The sequence below is a fragment of the Rhea pennata genome, chromosome 15, assembly GCF_028389875.1.
Source record: "Rhea pennata isolate bPtePen1 chromosome 15, bPtePen1.pri, whole genome shotgun sequence".
Taxonomy (NCBI): Eukaryota; Metazoa; Chordata; class Aves; order Rheiformes; family Rheidae; genus Rhea; species Rhea pennata.
In genome coordinates this window covers 7,938,237-7,957,542 of record NC_084677.1, presented here as the reverse complement: position 1 = coordinate 7,957,542, position 19,306 = coordinate 7,938,237, and the positions used below count along the sequence as shown (strand labels likewise).

The 19,306-nt window shown below is 39.2% G+C and overlaps 1 protein-coding gene across 1 annotated transcript in view; it reads left to right on the top strand.

Annotated features, from left to right (window-relative positions):
- Positions 1–9,892: 9,892 nt before the first annotated feature.
- Positions 9,893–19,306, top strand: part of LOC134147453 (uncharacterized) — a 95,476-nt gene continuing 86,062 nt past the window's right edge. The window contains exons 1-7 of the mRNA XM_062588600.1: positions 9,893–9,923; positions 11,798–11,848; positions 12,716–12,876; positions 14,411–14,481; positions 16,933–17,098; positions 18,064–18,198; positions 19,092–19,281. Coding sequence (XP_062444584.1) covers positions 9,893–9,923; positions 11,798–11,848; positions 12,716–12,876; positions 14,411–14,481; positions 16,933–17,098; positions 18,064–18,198; positions 19,092–19,281 — 805 coding nt within the window. The remainder of the gene's footprint in view (positions 9,924–11,797; positions 11,849–12,715; positions 12,877–14,410; positions 14,482–16,932; positions 17,099–18,063; positions 18,199–19,091; positions 19,282–19,306) is intronic.

Sequence of the window (19,306 nt, the reverse complement as noted above, 5' to 3'; positions counted from 1 at the left end):
TGTCTGCTTTGGACATTTGGTGCATTTGGTGAGTAAGTCTTCAAATCATTATTCCCTTAACTCCCTGTTCTTTACAAAGTGATGCTTGGAAAATCTGAGTTGATAGCACCACAATGCAGAAAGAACACTGACAGTAAATAATTATGTGGGATTTTTTTTGTTTTATAGGCACAGTCTCTTCCATCTCTTTTAACTCCTTTATGGACCATAAGACATGTAATGTGGGTGGCTACTCCATCTAATTAAGCAATCTGCCAAAACTTTTTGTGTCTTAAATTTCCATAAATACAAAGCCTATATTTTGTTCTTTTACGTGTATAAAATTATCTATGGGATGTGCCAAAATAACTTGTTTTGTTAAACTTTTTATAGATAGATAAATGCAGGCTGTAACTGTGAAAATACTTTTTGATTATGTTGAAGTTACTGTTTATTTTTTAAAAATGGTTGTATTTAGAATAAAAATTATCTTTTGTATCTAATGCTTAAAATTGGAAAATCTGTTAACAGAATGTTTCCAAATATATGAATGATTGACATATTAAAAAATTAAGTCAAGAAATGTAATTGTAGAGTGAAACTTTTCTATGTCTTACTTGGACCAGGTCTCTGATAAATGGCATTCTCTCGACTACAGATATGCTGCTTACACACAGAACTGCATTTGAAAATGTTAGAATATCTTGGTCTCTGTGGAAGCAGGATTTTTTTTTCCCTAGTATGGCTTCCCAAAGTAGTTTCTAAACTGTCTTTTAGCAGTACTTCATGCAACAAGCACAGGACATTTCAGCTCAGTGCAGATACTGAGGTAAGAAAACAGAGCGTTAACGTGATGGCTGATGTCCTGATGGTCCTTACAAATATTTCTGTTCTGAACATGTCCCCTACCCAAATGGTACCTGAGGTCCTGAGCCACTGAGGTATTTGGGTCCTGTGCCTCCTGCCCCCGCCTTGCCCTGTCATCTCTCCATGCAGTGCTCCACGTTTCGTGCTTTCTGCTTCCTTCTGCTGCCTGAGTGCTGGGATGACTCTGTGTCATCTCAGCACATGCCCCTGCCCGCACCGTTCCCTCTCCCCAGGGAAGTGTCGAAGCAAGAAAGTGGGGGCGTGCAGTGGCAGTCAGCAGCTCTGTAGAAAGTGGGAGAAGGAGCTGTTGCCCCTGAAAGCTTCTTGTCTTTGGGGCTAAAGTGAAGAGATCCAAGCTGTGGCTACCAATGACACTTCAGCAAAATGTATTTTCAGTCTTCGTGGAATTGTTAATGACCCCCAAAAGAGTAGTGGAAGTGATATAAAAATTACTGACATGTTTATATCTCAAATTTATTTTATGATTGAGAGAATGATAATGCTATTTTCCTGTAATTTAGATTCCTTAAATTTTTTCATTGAAAAATGCCTGGAACTCCTTTGGGTAAAATTTTCAGTTAGAATACAAGCAAATCCCGTATAGATACAGCTGTACTTGCTTACTGGTGACGAGTAGGGAGAAAATCATTATTAAATATAATGTTCAGTGGGAAACAATCCCTATTAATCATGTAAGGTTAACTTCATGTTTATTTTTTGTTTTGTTTTGTTTTGGGGTAGATTGAAGCAATATGCTTCAGCAATTTTTCTTACTGAGATGCAGAAAATACAGGATGGCAAGGTTAGTGTCTCCTACAACCTTGTTACAGTGCACTGAGTTTTATCAACAAATTAACTAAAATGTTGCTTAATAAGCCATTTGAGTTGTGTTTTTCCTCTGTTTACACATACAGCAGTGGCATACTGACTTTGAGCTCATACTGTTTCCACAAATCCGTAAGGGGCATGGATGTCTGAACTCCTCCAGCCTCACATGGCGAGATCAGTTGAAGCCTTCCCCTACCACTGCCTTTATTATTGACTAGCTTTCTGTTCCTCTGACTGTGTTATTTCCATTACTTCTATTTTTAACCAACAGAACTTGCCCAGCGTTCAGATTTAGTTAATTCTGATGGCATGTGAGCCAGAAGGAAATGAAACTTGTTTTGTCATGAAAGAAGGATCAGGAACTGCTAAAACAAATAAGTACCCAGCTGATAGCCTACAAGAAGGGAGTTGTTGCGCTAAGAGCAGAATGGTTTTAAAAAGCTATTTATTGAAGTGTTTGTGAAAGCACTTCTATCTGCCTACCCACACAGACTCTTTGGAAGAAATTGTGATTAGTGTGCTCTAAAGCAGTTAATTACTCCTCAAAACTGAGCAACAAAAGATTAATAAGTGAATGTGCTAGTAATAAAAACTAGTAATAAAATTTAGTAATAAAAATTTTAATTGCAAGTACTATGACAAATGTGTGTACACTTGAAGTATATAGTTCAAGTGGATTGTGTCTTCTGGCAAATTAACCTTTGCAGGATTTTATAAATGTGATATAAATTCATTAACTTAAAATTCTTTTTTTGTTGTTGTTTTTGTTTGTGAGGTGAATGCTGTCTTGCGTAACGTGCAGTTTCTTTCTATACTTGATTTGCAAGTGTTTTATTACTGTCTCCAACCAGGGCACTAAAACATATATGGTAAAGGCTGCCAATTTCAGAAGAGCTCCTTATACCTTTTTTTTTTTTTTAATTCTCATGAATAATTGTTTTTAACAATCGGAAAATCTAGTGTCTGTTTGAACAGGTGGCTGTGGTTTGGAGACATTAAAAATAGGCAGTTTTGTTTTGCTTCATACAACTCGTTGGTATTTATACATGTGTGTGTGTTGGTATGTGTGTGCATGTTTGGAGCTGTAGGGAAGCTCCTTATGGCCTGCAGCCTTCAATCTTCTGACGGGAAACACCAGTATCATCCTTCTTATGGATGTGAGAGGTTTTTTCCTTCTGCTAGCCTAAGGCCTATGCATCTCCTGCCTTCCCGGAGAGTCTGTAGCCCTGGGTCGAGAGCGTGTCTGTCAGCAGTAAACCTAGGGTAGCCTCTTCTGTGACCCAGTAACAGCAGTGCAAAGGCCGCGTACCCCTGCTCTGCAGTTCCACCCCTCGCTGCCTTGGCTCCAGCGGAGCAGTTGGGAGACGGGGCGAAGCCCCCCGGGGCAGAGCCGGGGCGACACAGGCAGCGTCGCCGCGCTCGGAGGCGCCTCCAGTCACGGAGGAGACGGGCGGGCGGGCGGCGGGAGGGAGGAGCGGGAGCAGGCGGCGCGGCTCCCTCCCGCCAGCAGGCGGCGCGAGGCGGCGCGAGGCGGCGCGAGGCGGCGCGAGGCGGCGCGAGGCGGCGCGAGGCGGCGCGAGGCGGCGCGAGGCGGCGCGAGGCGGCGCGAGGCGGCGCGAGGCGGCGCGAGGCGGCGCGAGGCGGCGCGAGGCGGCGCGAGGCGGCGCGAGGCGGCGCGAGGCGGCGCGAGGCGGCGCGAGGCGGCCGCGGCAAGGGTGCTTTTTTTAACATAGTTAGTCTTGGTAGACGCTCTGAAAAGTGTAAATATTTAGAAGTGCTACCTATATTCGGTTTTATTTTCGTTTAGTGAAATCACTTTTTTAAGATTATTTTTTGCCTCAAGTTCTGTTTTTTTATTTTACTTCTGAAGATTTTCTGGCCTGCTGCCTGTCTCGGGGATAGTTTCCCTGCCTCCTCCCTCCCCACACCACCAGCTTGTGGGGTGGCTCTGACAGAATGTGGTTCGTTTTTGTAAACATTTTACAGTAAGGTCCAGAAATACTTAAACCCACTGTGACACTGAGTGGTTAGAAAAGCACACGTGTGGGATTTCAAGGACTGGTATGTTTTTTAAGTGGGCTCCCTAAACCTCTGCCCTTGGGCTAGACTTGGAGGTGTGTAGTGCCAGGGGTGTCAGGAAAACCCATGGAGCTCGTGGGCCGTGAGGCCATCCCTGCCGCAGCGCTTGTGGAGCCAGGACCAAGGGCCACATTTTGCTTTTGATTCTTTGACTTAAATGCAAATGCTTTAATAATTTAAAGAAAGCTCACAGGACCTTTACAGAAAAGACTTTACTAGTCTATTAAACCTCAGATTTCTTGCGATTGCAGTGTAGACTTTTCAGATGTAGAAGTAGTAGAGGAATTAAGTGGCCTGTTCCCACTGTCATTTTGAAGAAGAAACAGCCTTGAGATAACTCTTTCAAAATTCACTGCGATAACCACTAAGCTGCTCAGACTTCATCAGGGATATTGAAAATATTGTACGTATGTTATTTATTGAAATGAAAATCAGTTATTTACTGTTTGTTGTCAGTGTTCATGTACATCCTTATTTCATTTTGTATGAGATAGTATTTTGCTTTCAATTCATTTTATAACCTTGAGTATAATAACCTTTAAAATGAATACTTTTCTGAAACTTGCTGCCAGCACAAGTCTCCTGAGTGTCGTTAAACTAATGTATTTGCAGGACTTTTTTCTAATTTTCCTGAGCATTTTAAAAAGTAGGAGTAAATTATTTGGGAAAGCACTGTATTGGAAATTTCTCTTTAGGAGCTTTTTTGTTTGTTTTGAGGGGAATACTTGTTGCTTTAAGAAAGTGGTAATTTTGGGAGGTAGAAAAATGTATTTGAAAGACATTGGGCTTATTTTTCAGTTTTGGACTGAATCCTGTACGTATCAATCCACTTGAATGAAAGAAGCTAATGAAGTACAGAATACTAATGATACATGTTTTATCTTAAAGATTTGGCTTTTTCATGCATGAATTATTCTGATGTAAATCCAATGTTTAATTCTTAATTGTGATGTTTAAGTGTGCAGGGCCAAAGTCTGTGATATACTGAGAAAAGTTGTTTGGAATGTATTTGACAAAAAAGCCTCAGTTTTGTTAATGATTATATATATATATGTATATATATATATATAAAATTATTAGTAGTTTTATGAAACTGAAGATAAAAAGGGAAACAAACTCAGATATAAAAATATTTGTGTATGCTCATACATCTGTAACAATGTATTTTTCTTTCCTTTTTTAAATATAGTTTATTCACTAAGAATGGGAACCCCAGAGCTGAAACTTAACATGCAAGTTTGATTTTTTTTGGAAAGTGTGGTTTGCAGTTTTAACTGAAAAATCAGAGCAAGTCAATTGGAACACAATGGAAATTAAAGGAAGTTACAGGTAACACTGAACTCTCTTTTCAAAAACATAATCACCTCTAACAAACCCCAAATTCTTGACCTCTGCCCTGCTGTTGAGCCCTTTGACATTGATGAGTTCTAGCAGTTCTGTCTGCTTTGAATTTACCTTGGGATCAGAGCCTAAAAAAGATTATGAATGTCAAACCTTACTTCAGAGACCTGAACTGATTACAACTTGACTCTGAGTTGTAATCTATTGAAGTGTAGTTCTGTTTAATTCAAAAACAATTAATGTTTTATGTAGAAAGTAGCAATATCTGTTATTTTTAATGGATCTTCTATGTCAGTATTCAGTCTGTGGCTCACAGTGTTACTTATTACTGACTTTGATGCTCAGTTTGGTATCAGAAGGGGAGAAATGCAGCTACATGCTGGATATTGGATCCCCGAGTGATGTCTGAAACTGGACCTGTCCTGTTCTCAGGTGTCCAAAGATCACTGGTCACTTCTAAATAGCTACCACTCTGTTCTTACAAACATTTCAGATTCTCTTGACTCCATTTGTTTGTGTTTTGTGTCTGCATTTATTTTAGCCTTTACATTTAACAGGATTACTTGTGCTTAAAATTAAGTGTATGTGTAACTGTTTGCAATAATGTCCACTATTTACTAGTGAAAACTCTGTTGCTCCAGTCTTGAATCTTTTCAGAAAGTTTGTTTGCTAATCCTTAGTGAGAACTCTTCTTCCATGACACACCCTCCATTGTAAATGCTTTATTTTTGCATGAATGTGTTGTTACTGTAGAAGCAGTGATAGAAATGCTGATATCTGTAGCTAAGAATTTCTCTTAAATCATTAAAACGTGGGTGTTATTAAACACCATCAGTCCTTTCTGAAAGCTGTTCAGAAGAGACCAATTTTCTTAGTGAAATGCCTGTTTAACCTCTTAGGAAGATGCTTATTTCCCCTGTCTTGCTACATGATTGGGCATAATGTGCAGTACTGTTGATTTGTGTATGTACTGCAAGCCTGAGGCATCCCAAAACCTTGTGTAGATTTGATAGATCTTGAGTTTTGCTAAAGGAATCTGTCTGTTATCATGCAATTTTTTATCGTTTTTTTAGACATGTTTTTCTCTCCTTCTGACCTTTGGTCATTGTTTTATGCAAAGTATATTGAGAAGCTGTGATAGCACAGACTAGTTCGGGAGTGTGGCACCAGTGACTGGGACTGTTATCTGTGATTTATGTTTGTGCGTCTTGTTAAACCAGCGGCTTGTGGTTAGAAGTTAGGTGTAACAGGGGGAGAAAGTAAATCTTTGTGCGTCCGAAGCAGAGATGATCTCAGAGTGCCTGAGTAGCTGCATTTGACGATGCCTCTGTGACATAGGTGTTCAGAGATCCTATTTGTGTTAAGGATAAACATGGGAATAGGTTGTTGGGGAAGGGAAGTGACAAGTACCCAGGAAGATCTATAAGAATGCACAAGTAGGAGATAGATAGCAAGATGTGCTCAAGCAGGAATGGAAGGGAAGCCCTTTACCGGAAGTTCAGTGAACCCTGGAAGACATATGTTTGACAGGTTGTAAAAGCTTGATTGCTACTAGATGGACTGTAGTTTAATGTTTTTGTCGATTTTTTTTAGGCAAGCTTTGAGACCTCTTGAATGTGAGACTTCGGTTGAATGGGTGGGCTGCACCCTGTGAACCTCTTTTCTCTTGGCAACACTTCTTTCAGCCCTAAAGTTTGTGCCCTCATCTTCTGTGCTTTTTAGTGAATCAGCAGGAAATACATGTTAGAGTGGTGTCTGTCTGTCTGTTTCTCTCTCCCTCTCTGCCTTCCTTTTTCCCTGCTGTACTTCTAACCTTACTAACCCTGCATGAGATTGTTCTGGTCATTTGTTATCTTGTGGCACTCCATTATTTTTCACTGAATTCTTGGTTAATTTCTGATAGGTTAATAATGCACACACTTCTTCACTCTCTTTTTCTCTCTGTATAAGGGCAACAGGGATGAAATGCAGTCAGAGCTTGAATGAGATGTTTCTGCCTGTTTATCTGCCTCTCTCCCTTATTATAGCTGTGCACCCTCCCCACCTCCCCCCCCCCCACCCGACTCCCTTGCCTGAGCCCCTCCCCTGTCTGGGAGAGGGGATTTGAGATAAGGAGCTCCTGCTTTGTGAAAGTAGTTTTCTTTCACTGCCTTCCTCAGAGGTGCCTTGGAGAGGAGAACTAATGTGATTTTGTTAACTTCTGGCCTGAGGGGGTGATTTTGATGGTCATGGGGCTGCATTCAGTCATTTTATTCTGTGTCATTGTGACAGGAGCTTCAGGGAGTAAGTAGAAGAAACTTTTTCCTCTGCTAAGATGCTTATCTCTTAATGTAAAATATTTCTGCACAGGAATGATCTCACTAGCAAAACATCTGCGATGTTGTAAGTTATGTTAACAGCTTGTAGGTCTGCAGTAATTCTTGTTGCAACTTGGTCTTGGTTTTCAGCATGGCATAGCAGTTTGCTTTACTGAGCTTCCTGGTTTGCACATTGGCAGTTGGGAAGGCACCCTGCATTTAAACGAGTGCAGTAGATAATGCATCTTCCTTCAACATTACTGGAGAAGGCAGCAGAAACAGTGAGATAATGCCAGTTAATTCGTTATCTTACTTGAAAATAACATGTAAAATATTTGTGATAATCTGGTATTCTGAAATTGTGCTCGCTGGTATTGGAACATGAAGGGTTCTTGAAAAAGTGAAAAGTTCATGAAAATGCTACTCTTGTCATCTGAAAAGAAATCACATGCGTACTGCTTCTAAAGCAAAAATAAATGATAGAAGAAAATTTTAAACTTAAGAGCAAATCAAAGAGCAGAAACTCTAAATTTAGACTACCTTAACAAAGTGCTGATTCTCGGAAGTTCAGCCTACCATAGTGTCTGTCTGTGATAAGCACATTTAAAAATCCAGACCACAGCTTTCAGGGTGTCCACACAGGAGCTGAGAGTGCTCTTGAATCTGGTGCTGAAGACAGGTGGGGAACATCTTAAAAATCTGCATAACAGAAAGGATTTTTCAAAATTTGTTTACCATTTATTTCAAAGTTTTTGAATAAGATAATACTGACTTCTTGTCTGTAAAGGCCATTAACTTACCACTAACTTTTTCTACCATTTAAAAGAAGAGAGGGAAGGTAAATAGCCATTTTCTTCCCTGATGCATTAGCTATTTCCAGATGATTTTTTTCCAAGGAGATTATGAGTTCTTTTTGTTCAAATGCAGTGCAGCTGGAATTCAGAAGTTAATGCCTGTATGCTTTTGTGTATAGATAGGTGTATTCATAGAAAATTAATAGCCTAGTGATCTTTTTCTTACGCTGTGTGATCTGGACTCTGGATTACCAGAAAAGCTTCTGATTTTGCAGATATCTTTAGCACTGGGATCAACTTTGCTTGAAAATAACGTGTTCCTTCACACTTTTTTAAGTCAAATAGTAACTTCCACACAGAGAATTAATTCTGCAAAATAAAAAAGTGTATTTAGTGGGAGAGAAATATAGATGTGGAAGTAAAATGTTTTTTGGGGAAATATGATTCTGTCCTCCAGAAACTTAAAATTTTATTTGGAAATTAAAATATATATGGATTTGAGTGGGTGCTGAAGGAACAAATGTTTTCTTATTTTCATTCCAAAACCAGTGCATTCCTTTCTGAAGTTTTTAAAAAAAAGGAATCAAGAGAATGGAAAATACGACTTCAGTCAAGTAATGCTAATGTGTGTTTTTAAATGCAATATTTTGACAAAAGCATTTCCTTCAGATGTATGGTGCATACAAAATATCTAAAAGCACAGAAGCAGAACAGTAGGCACTCTTACCTTTTGTCTCCAATGGGTGGCAGCACTAAGGAATATGGAGATGCTTAGTTACGGCTGAACATGAAGGTTTATTAGCATATAACATACCATAGATTTGAGGGGAGGTGATTGTACTTATTATGGATCTTCTTACCGGAGGAAGTTATTTCAAAGAAAGATCTATAAATAATAGCAAGTTAGGGCTGAATGCTTTTATTAGTACTAATTAATAACATCTTTTGTTAAAGGTATTAATAAAGTAAAATAATCTTTCCCTATGATACATGCAAGTGCCATATATTTGAAGTGCAGCAATATCATATGTTTGATTTTGGCTGTTCCTTGTATAACACAGCAGTAGATATGAGCAGCTGATTTGACAGTTTTTGCAGTGTGCACATTCCTGTTGATTTCTAGGGTTAAGTTGTTGAGGTGAGTGCCAGAGGATGCTAGGAGCTCGGGTCCTGGAAGGAGGCGGCTGTGTGCGCCTGTCGTAGGGCTTCTTTCTGAGTATTCCTATAATTCAGCTCAAGTTTGTCACAGACGTTCCCAAGAGAATGAGACTGCTAGGCCAGTCTTCAACATCGTATCTGTGCATTTTCCAGAGGTGAAAAGGATCTCTTGGGGTTTTAGTGACCTGTTTTTTTTGTGTGTGCTGAAGTCTGGTTTGTATCAGACTAGCCCCTTGAATGGCAAAACATTGTGCTTGTACAGGCAATTGCTGTGATTGCACAGGAATTAGAGACCCTTGAATTTCACTATTGCCCAGTTTGTCTATGAAAACATTTTTTTTCCAGTTCATCAAGTACTTGTACGTCCTCTAGTAGTGCTTGAATGTAATTAGATGAATGTAATTCTGCCAGGCTTTTTTAAGGTCATTTAGTGTCAGAGCATTCATGTGAAACTTGCAGTAGCTTCCAGAGTAGATGTGTGTGCACTGAGCAGAGAAGGGAAGCGGAGGCTGTGTGTTCAGCAGCCTGGCTGTGCCTCACACTGCCGCTATGCCTGGCTGGAGCGGATCTACCTCTGGGGGTAGGTGTGTCCTGCAGCCCCTTAACCTCCCTGCTCTCCCAGTGAAATGCAAGTCATGCTGGAGAACAGACTCTCCCGTGTTAAAGGATGTCTTGAACAATGTCCAGCCTTGACTTGTGATGTTTAAGGGTTTGTTCCTTAGTCTGCTGGTGCTGGAAAAGATTTCCTTCACCAGTAAAGCTTTGTTCCTGTTCTGCTTTAAATGATACTTCTGATATCTTGAATGGCCACATGCAGTAAAAATCTCAGCTAAACAGAAATTTTCCCTGATTGTAACAAATTGATTTAAAAGCCCATAGTAAAGTATGTATATGAAGTATGTGAAATAGGGCATATAAAATGTGTGGGTTTTTTTTGATTAAGAATCCCTAATTAAGCAGGCATCATTTGCCTTTGCATAAAGCAGAACCTCACTTAGTTTAAACGCTGATGAGAATATGCAGGAGTGGGGGAATGAGGGCCTTGATTTCTTTCCTTTTCTTTGATAATCCATGATATTACTGCATTTCCATTCCTAATAAGTGTACAATGGCATGTACACTTGCGTACGTGCTGTGTATGGTACAGATGTAGGGAAAGCAATGAGAACAAAGTCTAGTCGCAGTGTACTCAGTAGCAAAACTCTCATGAATTTTTTGGGCCAGGCTTTGGTTTCTACCTGGAACAGCTCATTAAATAGCTAAGGCTAGTGAGTGACAAAGGGAAGAAGAGGATGGTAGAATTGCACTGACCTTTTGTGTGTTCACATGTCTTAACTCTGAACAAAAATGATGTTTAGCTTCTAAATAGTTGTCTTTAAGATGTTTCTGTATAAAGAGAATACCTAAAATCTTACTTTTTTACCCCCAATTTTATGTCCATTTCTACCTATATGAAAGCTATGGAATTACAAGGAAGATTAGTGTTACAAAGTTTTTAGAAAGAGGTTGTGAAAATAAATTATGCAGGCTGCTTCCCCTGCCTCTATTTTATGTCCATGTTGTTTATTTCTGTCAGTGAATTAGGACTTCATCACTACAAGATAACTGCCTCCTGAACGTTATGGTGCATTAATCACAACAGATGTATTCACTGCTGGTTTAACCTGTCTGAATTTGTACTCCTTCTAACTTAGATATAATCAGAAAACTTGATTACAGTTATCTTTTTGGTTAGGAGGGATGTGGAATGAATGAAATTTGGAAAACAGTAACATAGAAATTAGGAAGTTTACCTAATCCTATGAGTTTATGGAATTTATTTGGATATTCTGAGAACCAAGACAGAGTGTATAAAAGACTCATTTTTTGCTTCAACCATTTTGATTTGTCTTTTTGATTTTTTTTAAAAAAATAAGTTATTATGCACTAATAATTCTCTTTTATGAAGGAGAGCTTCACGAATGGTGGGTAATATCCTAGTTTTCTCTCTTCTGTGAGCTTTTTGTGTCGTTAGGGCAGAAAATGGAAAAGAAGAGGAAAGAGAAATGATAAATATGTCTACATAAAAAAACCCACATTTCAGTGCATATTGACTGAAACAGTAACTGTGGGCCTTATCTGTCCTTCACTCCAGAGTGGGCTACGAAGGAATCCAACTCTGAATGCTGTGATGGGCTCCTTTGACGGGAACTTGCAACCCCCAGGTTCTTGCTCTTGAAACTGTTTGTAGACATCACATTAGGGCAAATAGTCTCTCTAGTAATACAGAATAGATAAGAATCATTTGTAACAAATGCAAAGGTGAGTCTTAACACCAAGCTGTTGGATATGATCTCTGTGACTTGCTCTGACATTATAGCCCTCAGGATAACTATACATGCCTGCTTTTTAATACTTCATAGTATTTTCATGCAAATTTTCAATGCCCTTCAGTAATCTTACCTGTTGTTGCAGGATCCTTGGAGAGTTTAAGGCATGGAGCTTCCTGTTTTGCAGAGTGTGTAGGTGAGTAAAACAAGATGGTATTCAGGCCTTGTCTGTGATAAAGAGGGAGGGATTTGAAATCCTACTCCTCTTCAGCAAGGATGTTGTGTTATTAGAAGAATGTCACTTATGTCTGAGCTGGGTTTGACTGTAAAGTGATCTGCTGAGGAGTTCTGCTGAGCTTTGCCTTGCACAAACTTGCCTCAAGTTCACATTCTGTGAACTCTCATAAACGTTAAAGCTAAACAAGCCATTAAACTAATGCAGCACAAAAGCCAGCTATGTATGAATGTCTCTCTTCTAGTATGCAGTGTTAGCTCCTTCCACACTGAGACAGGCATGAAGACTTCTCCTTCAATGGGCAGGCACAAAACTTGTAAAGGGAGGAACAGACAGAAGCACTGGGTAGTGGACTGACCTGGAAAGGTTTGGTTAAACTAGCTTGAGGTGCGGTGTGTGACTTAGGCTTCTCTTTTACATTGTCATCAGGTGCCTGAATGTGCAGTTTTCAGTGTAAGAGACTGAGGGTTTAGAGCATTCTGCTTTTGAGGAGATCTCATCCTGACCTCTTAGCTGCCTACTCAGATAGTGTTGCTCAGAGACCCTTTGCTTGCTTAATGTCGTTCCGTCTCTGCATGGTTTCATCATTTGAAAGTTCTTAAGTGTCTCAATGCTGCTGTGAGGCAGAGAAAAGGAAGCTTGACATCATGGAAGCCACAGTGGTTATTTTTTCCAGGTGTGCCTTCCCTGAGGCAAGGGAGAATATTTTCATTGAATTTTCCCTTCTCTGCAGTTCAATGATCCCTATTAAATATAGAAGAAATAGAGAAAAGAAAGCTTTTGTTTTCTAATAGACTACAAAAAATGTTTTTGTTGTATGTTTCCTAGGACACAGTGCATTGTACTTCCCCAAAGGAGCCAGATACAGCTACAGGTATTCAACAGTCACTACCACATTCCTGCAGGGAAGCATTTACAAAAGCAGTGGTGTATCTCTGGAGAGCACAGTGACCATTGTGGCTTTGGGGAGGTGCCAGATGGTTTTGAAAGTGAGTATTGTCATAACATTTGAGCAATGGGAATGAGCTGACCTGGAGCTGTGTCTTTCTTTAGGATATTTAAAATACTTCCTTTTCTTATATTTAAAAGACAGTTAAATTCTGGGACTCATTCTTATAGTTGCAGAATTGCTTGGATGCTACACAGCTTCAAATTAAGTGTAAGTATTAGCCTATTTTAAAGGGCAGATAAATCATTTCTTTTCCTAAATGGAACAGCTGTTCCAGTGTTCTGTCATGTGTAGAGCAGAACTGGAGATGAAGCTAATCCCTTCAAAAGGATTTTGATTTATTTTTAAGCATTTTCATATCTGTAGCAGTAAATTAAAAATAGCAAAGCTTTTAAAGAGAACTTGAGTGACTTCTGGGAGCTGTTGGATTGATACCATACCTAGCATAGTATAAAATTCAGTTTTGTAGTGCTTCATTTTTGATGGGAAATCTCTGTCCCATTGACAGAGCAAGAGGCCAGTTTTGAATTACAGACCATTTTTGGGGGTGAGCCCTGCTGTGAGTCGGATTGAGCACCTAGCAGGTGGAGCATGAAAAATAAACTCTTATCTGCCATAGCTTTTCTTCAGGTTAACAGAGGGACTCGTTAATGGGTTCTGTGCAGCAGAGATGTGAAGGGTGTGTATACATGTATTCACATATATACAAGGCCAACAAAAAATAGGATGGTTACTTGTGTAACATAGCCGTATAGCTAGAATTGACTGGCTAGTGGTCCCATGATTTTACATGAAAGGCGAGAGTTTGGGTAAACCATCTTCAGACTTAATCATGCCCTCTGCTACCTTGCAGTGTTGGTGGCCAGACTCCCCATTTTCTAGCTCTTTAAGTTTAGGCCTCCTAAAATTGACAAAAGAATACGCAATTGGATGCTTGTCTTTATTAAACACACACACACACACACACACATATACACACACACACATATATATATATATAAGGAGAAAAATGAACAGCAGTTGCAGTCTGTATTGCAGGAGGCAGTCACCATTCTTGCTTTTTAATTTGAGAACATTTCTTCTTGAGCACAGCCAGCCAAATTACAAGTACCTTAGGAAATTCTGTAATAAACTCAAACATACATTTTCTCCTCTGAATTCAGTAAGACTAAGCTATGAAATGTCTACTGAGCACTGGGCGTTTGTACCAGTGTTAGTCTCAAAATTCTACCAACATGGTAGTGCGTGTGCTTTTCCACTTCTATAGAAGGGACCTTTCTTCAGCCAGAACACTTACTTTCTTACTTTCCCCCAGAGCAGATAATGTTGGCTTGAAAATGAAAGGGATATAGAATGCATTTAATAATTCTTCATAGAAGAAATTATGTAGAAATAGTCTCAGATGTGTATCCTGGGCCTTTGGTGGCTGGATGTGACTTGGGCCTTTGGGGCTGTGTTGATTGCAACGCTAAGGCTTTTTTCATAGTCCGTTCTTCTAGTTACATGTACTTCTGTGACAGTTTACAAGTTCCTCTTGAGAGTGATATTTGTTGCTCTATAATCTTCGTTTCTAGATGCAAGATGTACAAATCAAGAAAACTCTTGCTTCCAGAGAGGAATCCTTGAAGGAAATGGACAGTTTAAGGTAGAAAAACTTCTAATCTCACTTAGTTCTTGGATTTTTTGAAGCTATATGGTTTAGCAGCACTTCAGTACCATTTACTATATGTTTTTTACTCTGTTTAGTTTTCAGTTTTTTGTTGAAAAAGGATCAAGGAGCACCATGAACAAAATGAGGACTTTTGGTCAGATTTTTTTTGAATATAGTTTTCATCCCTTTTATATGTGAAAACATTCAGAGAATAGACAATTAAAATGATTTTTTGTTACAAATTCTCAGGTATCTAGCTGGCTAACTGTGTATATGGATAGCTTATGAGTTATCTGAGTTGCTGTTGTTACTTATATGGACTCTTGGATTTTGAAAGTCCATTTCAAAAGGTTTTGTTTTGAGGGAGACTTTATTCCTCTGAATGCAAAAGGCTCTTTTTTCTTCCAAGACATTTAAGTTGCATTTATTTTTCTAATGCCAACTTCACCCTTTTATGTTCTTGTTTTTTTATGAGTTCATTCATAACAGCCAGTGTGTTATGACTTGCAAAGGTATAAACACTTGTGAAGATGCTTATACAGAAAGGTCTCTTCAAACTGTGGAGGTCTGTTATTTTTCCCAGAGATTTGATGCTTCTTGGGTCATCAAAAAAAGCAGTTCTGTTGTCTGGCTAAGCTGAGCCTGGTAACCTCCCTCTTTGTCCTGCCACTTAGATTCTCAGCCTTTAAACAACAATGAGAACTAAGGTAGTTGACTCAATTCAGAGAGTCAGAAAGAGCAAGTCTGGACTAAATGCATTGCTTTTTGTATTCATCAAGAAAAGCTTTGTGTTCCACAGTATGAATGGTGCTGTTCAGATCATTTGCTATTACAGACACATCTTCCTCTACAAAGTTTTTTGTAGGATTTTCATAGAAGTAAGGATATTTGTGTCTTGTTTTCTGTAGAAAGGCCAAGAGTAGAGGTAGCAAAGAAAGCATTCAGTGAAGCTTGACTATTGAAAATGATTATTCAGACCAGCAAACCTTATTAGCATTTGCCTCAGCCTATTGTGAATACACTGTGGTCTAGCTTGTCCTGTGAACAGGCATGTAATTTCCACAGATAGTAACAGAAGCAAGCACAGTTGCCTAGGAGTACAGAAACCCTTATCTGATGTGCAGTCTCTTCTTCAGCAAGGACTTCATGCAGGTGTTGGTGCATTAAAAATGTTTTTTCTCTTACATTATCTTTATCCCCGCATTGATAAGACAAATAGTTAGCTCCACAGTTAATGTGCAGATGACCTGTGTATCTCTCTTTATTGGAACAGATCTTTGGGCTATTGTAAAATTCTTTTCCTTCCTTTCAGTGACTTATTTCCCCCTTTTAAAGGAATTCCTTATGATCAAAATACATTACATTAAGAATGAAAATCAGTGTAAAATGTGGTCTCTTGCGAAAATAGAACTCTGTACTTTCAATAGGCAAAATTACTGGGACAAAGAGTAAAGTGATGATGGGGAGTGAGGGATAACATCTAGATGGAGGCCCAGTATATATACCTAGTAAAGAAGGAAAATATTAGCCACAGATTGATCGGAAAGCAGTTGTTCTTGTGTATACCAAAGCTGAAGAGGAACATTAGAGAAACATGCAACTGAGATATATTTATCAAAGCTTAAGGCACCCTGAATCATAAAAAAGCTTTCTTATTAAATGGAGTCACTCTGTTAAAGGCAAAAAATCTAGTTTAATCATAAAATCACAGAATCAGTAAGGTTGGAAGGGACCTCCGGAGATCATCTAGTCCAACCTCCCTGCTCAGCAGGGTCACCTACAGCATGTTAGACAGGGTTGCATCCGGGCCGGCCTTGAAGATCTCCAGAGAAGGAGACTCCACCACCTCTCTGGGCAGCCTGTTCCAGTGCTCTGTCACTCTCACAGGGAAGAAATTCCCCCTCACATTCAGACAGAACTTCCTGTGCTTCAATTTCTTCCCATTGCCTCTTGTCCTGTCACGTGGGACAACTGAAAAGAGTTTACCCCAGTCCCCTTGACACCCTCCCTTCAGGTACTTGTACACATTGGTAAGATCCCCCCTCAATCTTCTCTTCCCCAGGCTGAAGAGGCCCAGCTCTCGCAGATGTTCCTCATAGGGCAGGTACTGCAGCTCTCTGATCATCTTTGTAGCCGTATGCTGGACTCTCTCCAGTAGCTCCATGTCTCTCTTGTAATATAGTTACTTGTAAAGAGTTTCCCAGGAGTTGGCCTAACTAAGTGGTATAATTATGTAGAAGATGCTGATCACCTTGATGATCTTTTTTAAAAGGATTTTAGAGTCCGGATGAATTAATGAAGAGTAGAGGCTTGTTAAAAAGAACAGATACAGAATAAAACAGATCCATTGTGAGGGAGTAATTCTGATCATAAAAATCTAAGTTTAATGTAGTAAACTGCCTTGAAGCCTTTGTTTGAAGCAAGAAACAAACTGTTTTATTGCAGAGAAATACTAGAACAGCATCCTCTTCACTTTTCTTTCTATGATGGGAAAATTCTAAAGCTCTGTCCTGTAAGGAGTGAACAGACTTGGGCGCTGAACATTAAGCGAGGTATTCTTAGTATCCTGCAGACATCACAAGCATCTACTGCTGGTGGAATCATTGAAGAGGTGAGAGTGTTGGTAGGGTCATACTCAGGGGTGGCTGTTAGCCCTTGGTTTATTAAGTCTATTTTAAAGTAACTGAAAATTATTGCTGCTTGGTGACTAGTCAGTAGTCTATGATGGTCTGATTGCATTTTACAGAAAATGTTGTTAATTCACCTGTAATTTGCATTCTTGTTGGGAATTGGAAACCACTACTTTGTTACTTGGCGGAGAGCTGAGTACTGCAGGGTTTTCTGAGAGATGTTAGAACACTAGAGCTTGAATTTTACCTCTGAAAAGGAACAATAATCATAAAGGGACTGATAGTATAGCCATTGAAGTACCACTTTTTTCATCAATTCCAGGAGGCTTTAAAATCAGGCTTCTCAAAGCTCTTGAAACATTCTGTTTTGAAAACTTAAGCTCAAGTTCTGCTATGTTACACTGAAAGAATAGTCCAGAGTATGCCACTGCTGTCCACGTTTGTATGATTGTACCTGAGATATCTCAAGGGCTGTTCTTATCCTATTGTGAAGAGCAGTAACCATCGATGTCATGTGCACCCTCATTCTCATGCTACAGCTACACACTAGTTTTTAAATAGATGTTTCTCAATAACACTTGGGACATCCATATGCAATTACATTTTTTTCTGTGTAGAAATGCTTTTCCGAGTTAAGACTTCCCTTGTAACTTAGAAAATAAGAAATGGAAAAGTGTATGTTTGTAAATGATCTGACTCAGAATAACAGAATGAAGTTTAAAAAACAAACAAGCAAACCCTGAATCTTACAAAATTTGACCATCTTTTAAATGACAGGCCTTGCCCTGTTTTTTGTGGCAAAGCCAGTTACCTGCAAGGGAGACTTAGTTCTCTGTGCCATTGTTGTTACACCAGAGCAATAATTTTAGTTCATTGTGATAGTTCATAATACCTACTTGTGTTGTGTGTATTCCTGTATGATTTAACATTTTATATTTGTTACTAGATGGATATTCTGGGAATATGCCCAACCAAGTATCAGCGAAAAGGGCCTATTCTTGTCAAGACAAGGGACTTAAACCTCTGCTCTCATCGGTATTCTGGTTTTACTTCTGTGCAGTCTGTTGCTCTTCCTCAGTCAGTAAGTGTTTAGGAATGATGCCGATTCTTCTACAGGTTCTTCTAGTTTCTTTGAATGATCTAAGTACCAGGTTTGCAATTCCTGTCGTGCTTCTGCTAGTGGGAACATTCTTGATAATATAAGTGAAAACATTTTAAATAGTCTTACATGCTCAATTACATTTATTGTGTCTGCCCAAACTTGAATCTTTAGCAATGAAATGGTGAATGTTATTGTCCATGTAATGCCTTTTAGTCACTGAACGTCTTTTTTTAATGTGAATTTGCATAATACTAGATGAACTACAGTATAAATGCAACACATTGTTAGGCGCTTGGATTAAACCCTGTCATTTAAATGTATTATGCCTTTAGTGGTAAACTAAAAGTAAAATTAGAGAATAAAAGGAGGGTTAGAGAGACGTGGTTGAGAGAAAAACTCCCATGCAAAGTAAGCATTTTATTTTTAGAAAACTTTGGAAAGATGTAAACTTTTCTAAAAGCAAAACTTAGTTTTCCACTGTTTATGTCAAATACAGTCAATGTTTGTATCTTATGCCATTTTTATTAGGTGAAACTTACTTGTATTGTACTAGCTTGTCATCATTTACCAGTGTTTTGTTGTTCTCAGCTTTCTGCTGACCAAAAAGACCTGCTTAACCCTGGTGCTTTGCAGACTGAAATCATTTGAGGCCATTTAACACTGAAAGTTGGTAACAGTTGCATTTCGGTAAAGGATAGCATAGACTGAAAATAATGAATGTATTAACCTTAATGCTGCAGAGGCTATCAAAGGTCTAGATAGGAGAATTCACTGTGTCACATAACTGTAATCCTCCATGAAATTGGGAAAGCAAGCATTGGGCAGATTGACATGGATGTTAAGGCTTGCCCTGAAATATTTGTCCCTCTCAGTCTGAGCAGCAGATCCTGTCTTCTGAACTGGAATGCATTCAGAGCTTTAAGGATGGAATCCTGGCAGAAGCCAAATGTACAGAATCCAACCTTGTTATGCCATTCTCTAAGAAGGGAAGTGGGGCAAAGACAAAAACACAATCTTCACTGAAACTCTTTCAGGTAGAAGCAGAGACACTGTACAAGAAAGGTAACACAAGGCAAACTAAAATAAT